This window comes from Pseudorasbora parva, chromosome 8, assembly GCF_024679245.1.
Source record: "Pseudorasbora parva isolate DD20220531a chromosome 8, ASM2467924v1, whole genome shotgun sequence".
NCBI lineage: Eukaryota > Metazoa > Chordata > Actinopteri > Cypriniformes > Gobionidae > Pseudorasbora > Pseudorasbora parva.
In genome coordinates this window covers 28,497,330-28,509,725 of record NC_090179.1, presented here as the reverse complement: position 1 = coordinate 28,509,725, position 12,396 = coordinate 28,497,330, and the positions used below count along the sequence as shown (strand labels likewise).

General features: G+C 37.5%; 2 protein-coding genes across 6 annotated transcripts; both read right to left on the bottom strand.

Annotated features, from left to right (window-relative positions):
* Positions 1-3,940: 3,940 nt before the first annotated feature.
* On the bottom strand, positions 3,941-9,709 carry exo5 (exonuclease 5). 5 transcript variants are annotated; one of them, XM_067450635.1, is made up of 8 exons: positions 9,573-9,709; positions 9,116-9,340; positions 8,137-8,230; positions 7,820-7,907; positions 7,420-7,664; positions 7,231-7,335; positions 6,972-7,144; positions 3,941-6,582 (listed from the first exon to the last, which is right to left on the bottom strand). In XM_067450635.1, exons 3-8 carry the CDS (start codon positions 8,228-8,230, stop codon positions 6,112-6,114), a joined length of 1,176 nt encoding a protein of 391 aa, XP_067306736.1. In that variant the 5' UTR covers positions 9,116-9,340; positions 9,573-9,709; the 3' UTR covers positions 3,941-6,111. The 5 variants fall into 5 exon arrangements, with proteins under 5 accessions (XP_067306736.1, XP_067306737.1, XP_067306735.1 ...); XM_067450636.1 differs by having other exon boundaries at positions 9,577-9,652; XM_067450634.1 differs by lacking the exons at positions 9,116-9,340; positions 9,573-9,709 and adding an exon at positions 8,312-8,430.
* rflnb (refilin B) lies at positions 9,707-12,252 on the bottom strand. Its single transcript, XM_067450639.1, has 3 exons — positions 11,613-12,252; positions 11,312-11,391; positions 9,707-11,197 (listed from the first exon to the last, which is right to left on the bottom strand). The coding sequence occupies exons 1-3, from the start codon at positions 11,799-11,801 to the stop codon at positions 10,882-10,884; spliced, it is 585 nt and encodes a 194-aa protein (XP_067306740.1). The 5' UTR covers positions 11,802-12,252; the 3' UTR covers positions 9,707-10,881.
* Positions 12,253-12,396: the final 144 nt, after the last annotated feature.

Genomic DNA, 12,396 nt, shown 5'->3' with positions numbered 1-12,396 from the left:
TTACCCGTTTACGGACCGGCGCCATCTTGGAAAACAGTCTCAACGAGTCGAGTGCCAAACGCTGAGCTAGGTGAGCTGATCGATAGGAATTAAGTTTGTGAAATCTAATTACATGAAAATTTTAATTTTAATTTATTTATTTTCTCTGTTGCGTTCAGTGCCTTCTTCCGGAAACAACGGACCATATGAGATTCCAAGTCACAGTTCATTACGTTCATCACAGCGTTCATGGCTCGACTCGTCGAAACTTTTTTCCAAGATGGCGCCAGACCGTAATGTAACAGTAATGTAATGGACTGTCTTTATAAAGTATCTTATAACGTGTTAGTCATCATGTGACCTCAGCTCTAGCAGTGTCCTGTCTCTTTGCCCATTTTCAGTATCATATAGAAGTGACAGATGGTGATGCACTGCTAATATGGCAATCATATGGGCACTACATCCAGATTTTTTAAAAGCCTATGGTTTCAACACACTGTAACGCAACTCAACCAGGCCTCAGCCCTGTTTTAAATATGCATTTCATGGGAATTATTTAAATGAGGAATATTGTGACGTACGTTCCCACTAGAAAATGCAAGACTACAAACAAGGCATTTTTAGGGAGTTCAGAAACAGTGCGCACCGATGGGGACAATACTGTAACTCCCTTTAGAGAGGACTTTGTGCTTTGTAACTTTGCAGACTTTTTTCATGCTTAAACAGCAACATTAGTCACTAAAGAATGTTGAATGTGTATAAAATAGCATAATAGGACCCCTTTATTATTCCAGTTCTGTCGTGACCATTCTTTAGAGAAACATTTTATTCCCATAGAACAGTAAGTTATCAAATTGACTTGTGACCTACATAATGAGCTGTTTCTTTCTGTGCCGTGTGACAGAGATAAAGCCCTGTTACAGGGCTTCCTGTGCAGCACGGTCACTGTCAACTGCCATTTCATTAACCCAGCACATTTATGAACAACTCAATTAATCTCTCATGTACACAAGCTTGCATCCGCATGCACAAAAGCGCACTCGTGCCATTAATATGCAAACACTCACTCTCATTTCCCTCGCTGAAACAAACACACACTCCACGGCACTCACATTCTCTTACACACAGCCTGCTCCTATCTCAGCCCCTGGATCCTGTGTCCTTTAATTTGTTTTACTTGGAGTTATTTGTGTCTTCTTCACTAAAGGATGCTTCAGAGTCTTTCCTGGAGGCTACTAACTTAACACGGTTCTCTCTCGCTCCCTCACATAGCACTGAATGAAAAATGATACTCCCCTCTGCTTTTTTACTTTCCAGGACAAGAGGACAATTACTCTATTAGGACAAAATGTGCACGCAACCAGATATGCAGTGTTTTAACAGGGTTTGCATGAAGGCACTAATGCACTAATGGGCCCTGAGTTCTGCCAAAAATGTAAAAGAGTGAATTAAGATGTTTTTTACAGCAAAACAAAGGGGCTGGTATCAGATGGCCTGAATGTAAAACTGGGTGAAAAAGAGCATTTCTTAAGCCGGGTGCAAACTGTATGATTTATAATAGTCCTTTGCGACATTGCTTGTCAGACTGTATGAACATGATTCTTGTTGTAAGCCATGTCACACTGTAGGATCTCAGTTATCACTTACGTCAGACTGTACGGCATTCAAGGCATGTTGAAAACAGACGCATGCAAGAAGTCTTGTCTGGAGTTTTACATCACACACTGTGACAAATTTCGGTTATGGAAGCTTGTTTTCGCCCCTGAATAAAAAAAATAAAAAGGTCATTACTTTTTATCTCACAATTCTGAGTTTTTGTCCAACTAGCGATCAAATACCTCAGATTTTGGCCTAGAATCAGAGGAAAATTTTAGGAATCTCAACATTTGTTTCAGACAGTGTGAACCTGGCTTTCTTGTTTTTATTTGGTTATTTGGGCATTTCATCATTATTTTAGTAGCAAGTGGTCACACTTTTTTTCTCTAAATATAGCTTAAATATTTGTAGGATACTGTTGAAGTTACTTAGCTGCATCAGTTTATCTCATTAGCTCTGGACATGTTCAAAAAAGTTTGACATTAAGTGTCCTTTTTATTAAAAATTTGAGCAGTATACTGAAAATATTTACAGAAACTGCTAGTCATTTCACAAATAATTACAAAGAAACGGCAAGAATTAAATGTGAAATTTGAAGTAGAAGGACTGAAATAGTATTTTCTTGTAAAGCCTACTCCGTTTATTTTAATAGTTTTTTTTTTGTGTGTATATCCATCTTCATAATTTAAACCATGACATAACCTAATCTGTTATCACATACTTCCAAGAAATTATGTTTCGAAAGACTATGTTTGAGAACTGCACTGAAATACTTTTCTCACAACCCTCTTTCTCCCTTCCTCGGTATTAGTCCAAACACACTCTTATTTCATTATATTATCAAAATGATGATGTTTTATTGGGCCTTTGCACTCTGAGATCTGAGATCACACGCAGCAGATTCCAGTCAAACCACAGTGTAGCGCTGAGGCCTGGGATTAAAGAGTCAGAGATGGAGACAGAGGTGTTTGTGTCAGTTGACTAATGATGACAGTGAGATTGGGGTTGTGGACAGCTGCTGGTTGGGTCCAAAGACTTCCTCATGTTTTGCTTTAGCTTAAAGAGGCCTGTGGGTTTCAAGTTCTCCAGACTGGGATCATTTGACCATGTGGGGATCTCCACACTGGGCAGGGTGGAGCTGAATTCTGGCTCGATTACATTACTGCGGCAGCAGACCGCTGTCACTCTGTAATGAGATCTGCGTCACAGGCTTACACTTTTAATGGATTTACTGCATATTTTTAAGTCTATGCGTCATGCATTATTTATTTGCAATAATCTTTTTCTGTTTATTATTTTTCCAGTTCCTTCTAAAAAGTTTTTGATATTTTCTGCAAGCATTGACTGATTTCCTTTTATTTTTGAGATTTGTTTATCCTCTTTCCCACGCACATATATCTATTACAAACAGGTGTAGGATGGTAATTGTGTATTAATCAGTTCCTTCTAAGAAAATGTATCACGAAAATACACTTAAGTAAACATCCTTAAGCATTTTAGTTCAATAAGTTAATAACAACAAGTCTGGGTCATATTGTTTTCATGATAATTAACCCTATTTCCATTTTTAATTAACGTAATGCAAACACAAATCTTATTACTTCAATGTAAAAATATCTGTTTATAATTTTAAAGTAATAATAATTATGTTTTTAATAATTATAATAAAGTATTTTTACATATTTGTCATATTGGTTGTACTTTTGACATAGTATTTGCATCAGTCAGATTTAAAAAAAAAAAAATTAATACTTTTACTTGGGAAGGAAGCAATAAATTGCAAAAAAAATCCTTAAAAAAACATGCATTATCATTTTCACAAAATTATCAAACATCACAAATGTTTTCAATAAAACTTTCATTTGAGAAGCAATTCTGCATATTAGAATGATTTTTGAAGGATCATGTGACACAGAAGTCTGGAGTAATGATGCTGAAAATTCAGCTTTGATCACAGGAATTAACTACGTGTTTAAATATTTTAAAATAGAAAACAGTAATTTTTAATTGTAATAATTTTTTTGTCACAATATTGCACATTTTACAATATTTTGGAACAAATAAATGCAGCCTCTGTGCGCATAAGAGTCTTCTTTCATAAAAATTACAAAAAATCTATACAAATAATTCTAAATTATTATTTTATAATTCTATAAAAATATAGAATGGTATCTATATCTATTACCAACAGGTGTAGGATGGTAATTGTGTATTAATCAGTTCCTTCTAAGAAAATGTATCACGAACAAACTTTTGAATGGTATATATAGCACCAGTTTCAATGACTAGCCCCAGACAAATGTTTGAACTGTTTTAACTGAAAGCAACTTGCACTGGAATATCGTAAAAAAATGTCACTGCCACCGTCTCAAGATGCACACCGGTAATGTTCTTTTCTAAGACACGTTTATAAAAACTATTTTAATATCCTAATTGAGGCCTAAGCTAAGCCCTGACTGTGAAACCAGGCCATTATATTATAAATAGATGAACTATGTGATAGGTGAGATACACCCTATGCTAGAAGAATTATTTGCCTACAGGGAATATGTAAACCAATGTAAATGTAATGACATTCATCAATGCAAAATATCACAATGCAAAACGAATGATTCCAAAGTCCTGACAAATTTAGATCAGCATTAGTTCCCATGACCTGCACATTCACATATATCGATTCAGTCACCCAGTGTGTTTTCAGATTTACACATCATTTAACTCTTTTCTAACATGATAGGTAAAGGAAAAATGGAGCCATTTAACTTCTCTTTGTCTGTGCCTTAATGCAATCACCATTCAGAGACTCTTTTGTTGGGCATTCTATTGATTGATCAGGGAAGGCCGGAATTGAGTTTGGTGCAGATCAGTGAGCAAGACAAACAGAGCATGAACCGATAGGCCACATTAGTATAGGATGGCTCCTCTGTCTGCCAGGTGACAGAGTTTACAAAGACTGAAGTGAAGTGCTGAAGCACTTTACTAGAGACTGAGTGAGTGGGAGTGCTTTTAAGAGCCTTGAATGAGGGGTCATTAGCGCCTGAGTGACTTCATCAGACCAGACGGTACTACAGGTTCCTAGGGTCGCTACGTTAAAAAAGATGGCACGCTTTCGTGCAGACATGAGCAAACACAGCACAGGGTATGGCTCTTTTAGCCTGTCGACTAGCAGATTAGAATAGACCCAAACACAATCTAATAACGGCCGCTCTCAGCCTCACGGGTGTTTGATGCATGCCATGCGCATGGGCAAAAGCTGGGTAAAATCATTACTGGTATCAAATTAGAGCACAGATTCTTCTCTATGAAGATTTAATAGAGTCAGTCAGTTGTGTGCTGATCATGAGATAGCAATAAGGAGAAGCTTAAGTCAATTCATTATTAAAATCAACAAGCCTCCAGAGAAATTTTAAACAACTTGTGTCATGCACACCTTAATCAACAGCCTAGGAACACATTCAAACATCTGTGCAGTTTAAAAACTGACTAAAGTGTTTGTGTGTGCTTTAGGTTCGCATGGAGAACCCCCTGAGGGAGTGTGGCCTCTTTTAAATGCCAGATGTGTCATTTCTAGTCTGACAGCGTCATATTGATAACAAGGACATGCTCCAAGGCCTGCGCTCGATGACGACATATGAACAACAGCAGTGCTGAGGTCAGTGCCAGTGCAGATGAAAATTTGGGCCCAAATAAACAAGCCTCTCCATATCAACACAAGTGTATCACTATGTGAGATCGGCAAATCAAAATATGGCATTTCCAGTCTTTGGCACACCGCATCACTGATTTAATATTAGCAATAACTGTCAAATACAGATTGATAATGTCATAGTTATCATATTATCTTACAGAAATGAGTCAACATCCTAAACCAGAGAATGTTAAATATAAATAGTAAAATAGCACCACCTAATGACTAATATTCCATTATAAACTAGAAATATAAGATGTTTTTATAGTGGCAAACATTATATACTGTATATCATAATTGATTTAATTAGGGATTAACATTATTAATTGTTTATTAATATATAATGGCTAAGGGTAATGATGTACATCTTTGTTTAAAAAATGTAATACTAGAATATAAACAAAAGGGAAATGAACAATACTTAAACTAAATGACAGAACAATACAAGTTCTGTATATGTAATTTGGTCAATGTATTATTGTATATTCATTATAAACGGCCTCCCTTGACTGAAGGCATCGTTCATGGAAAAGCACATATCGGTTCCACTGTCTAAGTGGGCTCAAATTCTTAATGTACACAAAGTAAGAAAGCTTTCAGCCTGCTTCCATTAAAGCCATTCCAGTCAAAAAATTGCATTATGGATTAAATTATGCATTATGAATTCACAATGCATCTCTCAAAGTCATTATAGAGTTGCAAAATAACATTCACATCTCATCATTATTTAAAAACGGAAAGACAGAACACATAAAACACACAAGTATAAAACTTAAAAGCTAGAAATATGAGAAAAGTAATTAATAGTCACCACATAGAAATGTTTGTATGAACTGTAAAATGCTAAATCATGAGCAGGAGCTAGCATGAGCCGCTTGTTGGTCAGATACTTGTGATCCTTTCTTTATCCAATCGCAAGTCTGTTCATACAGGCATGATCTGCACTTCCAGGCCTCCTCTATGTCCACCCCTTTAGGTTCCCTCTGGCCTGTCCAGTAGGCCAGATAATGCTGAAGCTCTGCCCGCAGCTGGGCTTCATTGTAAGGAGCAACTCTGGTCCCAATGGGTCCACTAGAGCCTTGATGATAGTATTCAAGCTGAAGCAGGTCAACGCATGGAAGATCAGAACATGACACAGTTATTAGTAGGGCATCAACCAGTTCCTCAAAGGTAGTCACCTGAACCCCAATGCTTTTAGCATGGGCCTGGACTCCTGCTCCAAGCACTTGAGTTGAACGCAGTTTAAGTTGATTTAAAACATGGTCTTTTTTCACTTCCCCTCTGACCAGTCCATCAAATAGCAATTTATACAGGGCCACCTGAATAACAGATGGACAGTTTAAAAAACAGATATAAAGATCCAATGTATATACAGTCAATGGTGCATTAGAGTGTGCATAATTAAAAAAAAGGAAAGAGAAGGAAAATCTGTGCCAAGTTCTTAGAAATGTGCTTTTTTTATATATATTCATGTTGCTTTCATATGATTTTGGGGGGGAAATGCCATTTTCTACATTTTAAAATATATTTGCGTGTTTAAAAAGGCATTTAAAAAAAAAAGCATTTCTATAAATGTATTAATTTAGTTTTGGAGAGTAAAACATGACTTTGATTTTGCATAAACATTTTTTATGGTTTCGTTAATAGATCATTTTTATGTGTTGTAAACTTAAACAGTGAGGACCAGCAATAAATAACTCCAACTCACCTGAAAGCAGTTGACTTTATCTTGTGCAGAACTAGGCATGGAGTTGTGTTTGCGTGTCTTGAGCTCATGTAGGACCAGCTCCCCCTTCTGGTTATACATCAGTTCATCTATGACCCCCATGACAAAAACACCTTCCTGCAAACCAAACACTGGGAACTCTCGCACACGTTCCCCTAAAATAAGATGTTTGAATGAAACGTTTATACCTAATCTAAGTACCAAAACAATACCTAAAATTATTTCTACACTGTCAACACACCTGATTCTAACCGTGGAATCATGTGTAACATGTTGAGAAGTTTGATGGCTTCTGCATCCTCTCTAGTCAGGATATTTATAGGGACAACGTCCTGTATCTCCAGTTCTGGAGATGAAAGGCATGGATTGAATTACTGAATATGCATGATACATTATGTTGCAGTAAAGACAATGCAGTTTATTACATCACCTCTTGATAAATGTATATCTTTTCCGATTTTCACCTCAGTGCGTTGCAGATCTTTTCTTTTGAGATATGGCTTCAAAAGACTGTAGACAGTCTTCATCTCACACCAAGACTGGTCACACAGAAGGGTCACACTCAGATGCTGCTTGAGGAAGCGTTGCATTGGGCTGAAGCTGTTTTCATGGAGGCTCTTTCTCTTTAAACCCCTCGTTTTTACTGTTTCTTGCCCCATTGCCTCTTCGTTATGGCTGAACAGTAGAGCATTACATTATGTGACCATACAAATAAATAAAAAAAACAGCAAAGAAACAACAACATTTTGCAGAATCACAAGAGTTGTTGCATACCTCCCTACAATATCCAGAAATAATTTCTAAATTAAAGCATGACACAAACGACGTACTTGTACAGCGAAGAAGTGGACACACTGGGGCTGTCAAAGTCCACTGAGTGTTTACTATCAGTTTCATTACTGAGGGGAAGCTGGGGATCTCAAAAGACAAAGAAAGAAAATACTTGTTATGTGTATAAAACCTAACGACACTGTCGACACAATAGCCTACAAGTTGTATCTCGTTTTTCTATAAGTGGAAAGAAAAGGATACAGATAAGATTATACTGAACTGGGGGAAAAAAACATGACTACAATAAATGATCATAGTTAACGTTACACAATACGTTGAGGCTCTCAAAATACTTGAAGATTACAAAATGTTTTACCGATGTTTTGTTGCTCTAAAGGGATGTTGAGAAATTCTGAGTCGCTAATGTCATCCCAGTCATCGAGCAGTTGTTGTGATCCAGAAGCATCCATCTGAAAACGAAACTCAAGTAATTAATACTCATTCTAATTTTTAAACCATTATTTTTAGGGACATCTATAACATAAACACACCATTAGCTCGTATATTTGTAGTAGTTTTTATTTTTTTACATTATATTGCGTAGTTTAGTAGCATACGACGTGGTATGTCGTACCCTATTTTTTTACAGTCTATGGTCGTACCCCGCCCCTGCGCCCTCAACATCTATAAATGTATTCGATTGGCTACTGCTCCATGCCCCACCCATTTCTATGCTTTCGCTACAAAGGTCTCAGATTGGCTCATTCACATTCAGTGACACAAACGCTTTCGAAGCAAAGAACACGTCCTACGAATTCTGTAATGTCACTGCAATGATATTTTAAATGATACATTAGCTTATTTTAAATGAAAAATAAACCATTATAAAGTATTGGTATTTACCTGTGATACCCATTTACACGTCCACTATGAAATATGGGATGGTTGCCATGGATATTTAACGTAAACAATGAGCATTGTAAAGGAATGGCGTTTGTATTGTCATGATGTCCTGTAGTCAGTTGTGTTTGTTTCTAACAAGGGGAAAAAATATCAAGAAATAACCGTGGATCATTTACTACCATAGACCGTTTACTAGCCTACACGTCAGACGGTCAGACCATGGCATCGCATTCACATTAATGCCACATGTGGGTAGGATGTGTGTTATAGCCACTATAGCATATTTACACTTATTTAAATAATGATCTATATCACAGGTCTCATGACATTGTGTGAAAAACTATAATAAAATATAAATAATTCTAAAATAACTCATTGTAAACTTCACAGGTAGCCTTCTATCACAAGAGGAACCACTAAAATGCTTACTTTAAAAACAAAACCTGAATCACCTATAGAGCCAAAAGCAACACCTGCGACCATGAGAAAGCTGAAGAACACGTCTCAAGGTCATACATGTTCCCAGCCGACCAGAAAAAGGGCCAAAACAGGGAGTAGACAACACAAAAATGTGTCGGTATCCATAGCCAGGTCCAACCAATCTAAAAAGATGCCACCAAAGACATTCATGAGCCAGTCCCAGGAGAGTCTGAGATGGGACAGAGTGTTGGCTGACCCTGTGGAGGAAGAAGAGAGGATTGAGATTTATAAAGCCAACAGAAGGAAGCGCTATTTGGCCACTCGAGAAAATGCAACCAAGAACTTGGCCTGCATTGACAGGAAGTAAAGTATTAAAGTTCTTGTTTTATTTAAACTTCAAAAAGAAGTTCATGATTTATACATAATACTGTATACACATTTAAAAAAATAAATGTAAAATGCTTTTAACGTCTGACCATTAATACTTACTTACTTTCACCTTTAGGGGGCTCTCGAATACAACAAGTGAGAAGATCACTATAGTCGCACAACTTAGTCTTAGACCTAGCCTGATGCAAACATACAAACATTAAGGACATTGCATATTAAAAAACAATAAAAACCAACATGTCACTTTTTTTTATTTCATTTCATTTGGAAAAGAATTGATTTCATCAGTTAATATCCATCTTAAAAGGTAAACATGAATAGAATCAGTTAAAAGAATTTAAAAAAATTGTTTTACACTGCACAAATACAGATGTTAAACCCAGCACATTTTTGTCACTCTCTAAATCAATGACTGCACACAGAATAAAAGGGAATTAAAACAAGAACAAGAAATAAATAGAGAATACATTTTTTTAAGAAGTGCTGTTATTTACATTATAATTTATTTCAGACACTAGTCTTCAGATACCTCACTCTGCAGTATCAAGCATGACTGAGTTCATTTCTAATGCGACTCTCTTCTCATTTTTCCTTCACGAGTAACAACACAGAGAACAACTTACTAAAACCAAGATGAGCTGTGGAAGTCAGCTATCCTTTACATAGAGAAAATATGGATAATGACATAAGTGTGGTTACAGTAGTAAAAATATTCAGGTTAGTTTATTTTCTGATAGATTTAATGTTCAGCCTAGATATAACAGATCTCACCCTTGTGCAAAGACACCCTAAAATACTTTTTTTTTTTTGCTCCAGAAAACCTTTATATGGACTCAAATGTGATTTTTTTTTAATCACTTCTAGATTCCAGTGAAATGTGAAACACATAAATGATATGGTGTGGCAGCTCTAACTTAAAAAAAACAAACACTTATTATTCTAATACAATTAACTGTGTGAAAAATCAGTTTGCACTCTAGTACATCCCATATTTCTCTATGGCCAACTATGTGCCCTAGTTGAACATCAAATCTAACCTTTCAAACCAGTGATGGTCCAAGATCAGAGCGGAATCTCTTAAACATGTATCTCACTATTAAATAAATCAACCACTTTTCTACATACAATTAAAACCATTGTTGTACACTAACACTAAGCACTGATGGAGAAAACCCATCCAAACTTCCATAAAAACAACGGTTAAAAACACAGTTGCTTGCACTCCTCCAGCCTTGAACTCACTAAAACTGCACTTCTGTCTTGGGAACTTTTCCAACTGGCAACAATTTCAGTCCGAGTTTCCTTTTCCCTCTCTCCCTCTCTCTCTCTCGGGACTCAATGAATGCAGGCGATGGTTTATAATTGGTACATATGGCCGTAATGTCAGGCACAAATGCCCGTGTGTCTTTCAAAGACCAGCCTTGCAATCAGAAGCCTGCAGCTCTACAGCAGAGAAGAAACGCTTGGTCAACTTGTGCCCATCATAATTGAGCTGGGTGGTGTAGAAGGTCCGGGTGTGTTTGGGGTACACAATGGTGGTGCTCTGGTAGCGCTGTACACGCTGACGGGGCAGAAACTCCAGCTGGGTCTTGTAATGTCTCCAGGTGCTCTGAGGCAGGGCCAACACTGTCTGGCTGCACATCTCCAGACCCAAACCCTTAGGCTGCAGGGTCACATCCTGGATGAAGTGGCGATCTGAATCATAACGCACTGAAGATGTGTATCTGTAAAAACATATGTATCGAGTTAGTGCTATATATTAATTTCACCTGCCCAGAGCAAATTGCCCAAATCCCAAAATCATGCAATGGGGTTACAGTTTAAAAAAAATAATTCACCTTATTTCTTTTAGTGGCAGAGGGTCAAGTTCAATTCCTTCACCATAGGACAAAGCATGCAATTGCCGATTATTAGGAGCCTGTGATAAAGAATCAATATTTTTAAATGTACATAGGCTACTGTACATAAATGCCTACATAAACAATAAACACACACATTATATTATATATATACACATACACACACACAAATATAAAAGTCACACACATAAAGATAAAAACATGTTAATCGAAAGACAATAAAAAAATAACTATTATTATATACACTTTGCAATAATTCTATTGTTTAGCATGATCATACCACAGCTGTCCCTCTGCTGTCGTCTTCTGTAATCGGGGTTCCAGCCCCAGTGCCCTGCAGTAACCAGACGCTCGGGCTCGGACTCGGAGGCAGACCGGAGTCCGGACTGTCCAGCGGCCGATCAGCTTTGAAATTCATATCCAGTGGATCGTCGTCAGACACATTCCGCAAGTTCAGTCTTCCCACCATTGCTTTTAAAGTTCCTTAACACTTGCGGGCAAGTTCCACAAGCTCTCGGAACAATGCAATTAAATCCAATTATGTGCAAATTTGTCTTTCTCTGTTGATCTAGCGGGCAAGCCGCTCAAAAAGAGATCCGAGCGGTTCGTATAAAGTAAACCAGCTGTGCGATGCCGTGAACGATCGTCGATAATCCGTTTCGTGGCTCTGGCTCACCGCTCCAGTTCTCTCCGAGACTTTGAAACGCAGATCTAAAGAAGATGCAAATGTTTTTGTTGTCGCCAAGTTCAAATGGCTTTATAAAAACGGAGAGGAAAATGGAAACTTCTCTGACTTCGCTCTTGAGCGCATTCAGTCAGGGGGTCATCGCCGGGGAAGGTAACGCAAGTTTACCCGTTGTCAGCCTGCCTGCATTCAAAATCGTCCACACTCAAAGACGTTCATTGTTTTACAAGCGCCTGCAAGAGGGGAGACGCCTTTAAAAACTGCCTCCCACTGCTGATTGGAGTGCCAATTAGAGAGTCAGGAGGAGGCCCTCCCTTTAAAAAGAGGCCAACTTCACATCATCAAGCTTAGAAACAAGTCAAGATTAAAAATCAGACAA

Bases quoted from the DNA above. Each gene is read 5' to 3' on its own strand.
- exo5 (XM_067450634.1), bottom strand. The intron at 7,336-7,419 runs GTGATGTAATAA...TTTCATCTCCAG, and splicing joins AGATATACATTTATCAAGAG to AACTGGAGATACAGGACGTT. The intron at 7,145-7,230 runs GTGTGTTGACAG...ATCTTATTTTAG, and splicing joins GATTCCACGGTTAGAATCAG to GGGAACGTGTGCGAGAGTTC.
- rflnb (XM_067450639.1), bottom strand. From the start codon at position 11,801: ATGGTGGGAAGACTGAACTTGCGGAATGTGTCTGACGACGATCCACTG. The intron at 11,392-11,612 runs GTATGATCATGC...TCTTTATCACAG, and splicing joins ACAGCAGAGGGACAGCTGTG to GCTCCTAATAATCGGCAATT. The intron at 11,198-11,311 runs GTGAATTATTTT...ATGTTTTTACAG, and splicing joins CTGCCACTAAAAGAAATAAG to ATACACATCTTCAGTGCGTT.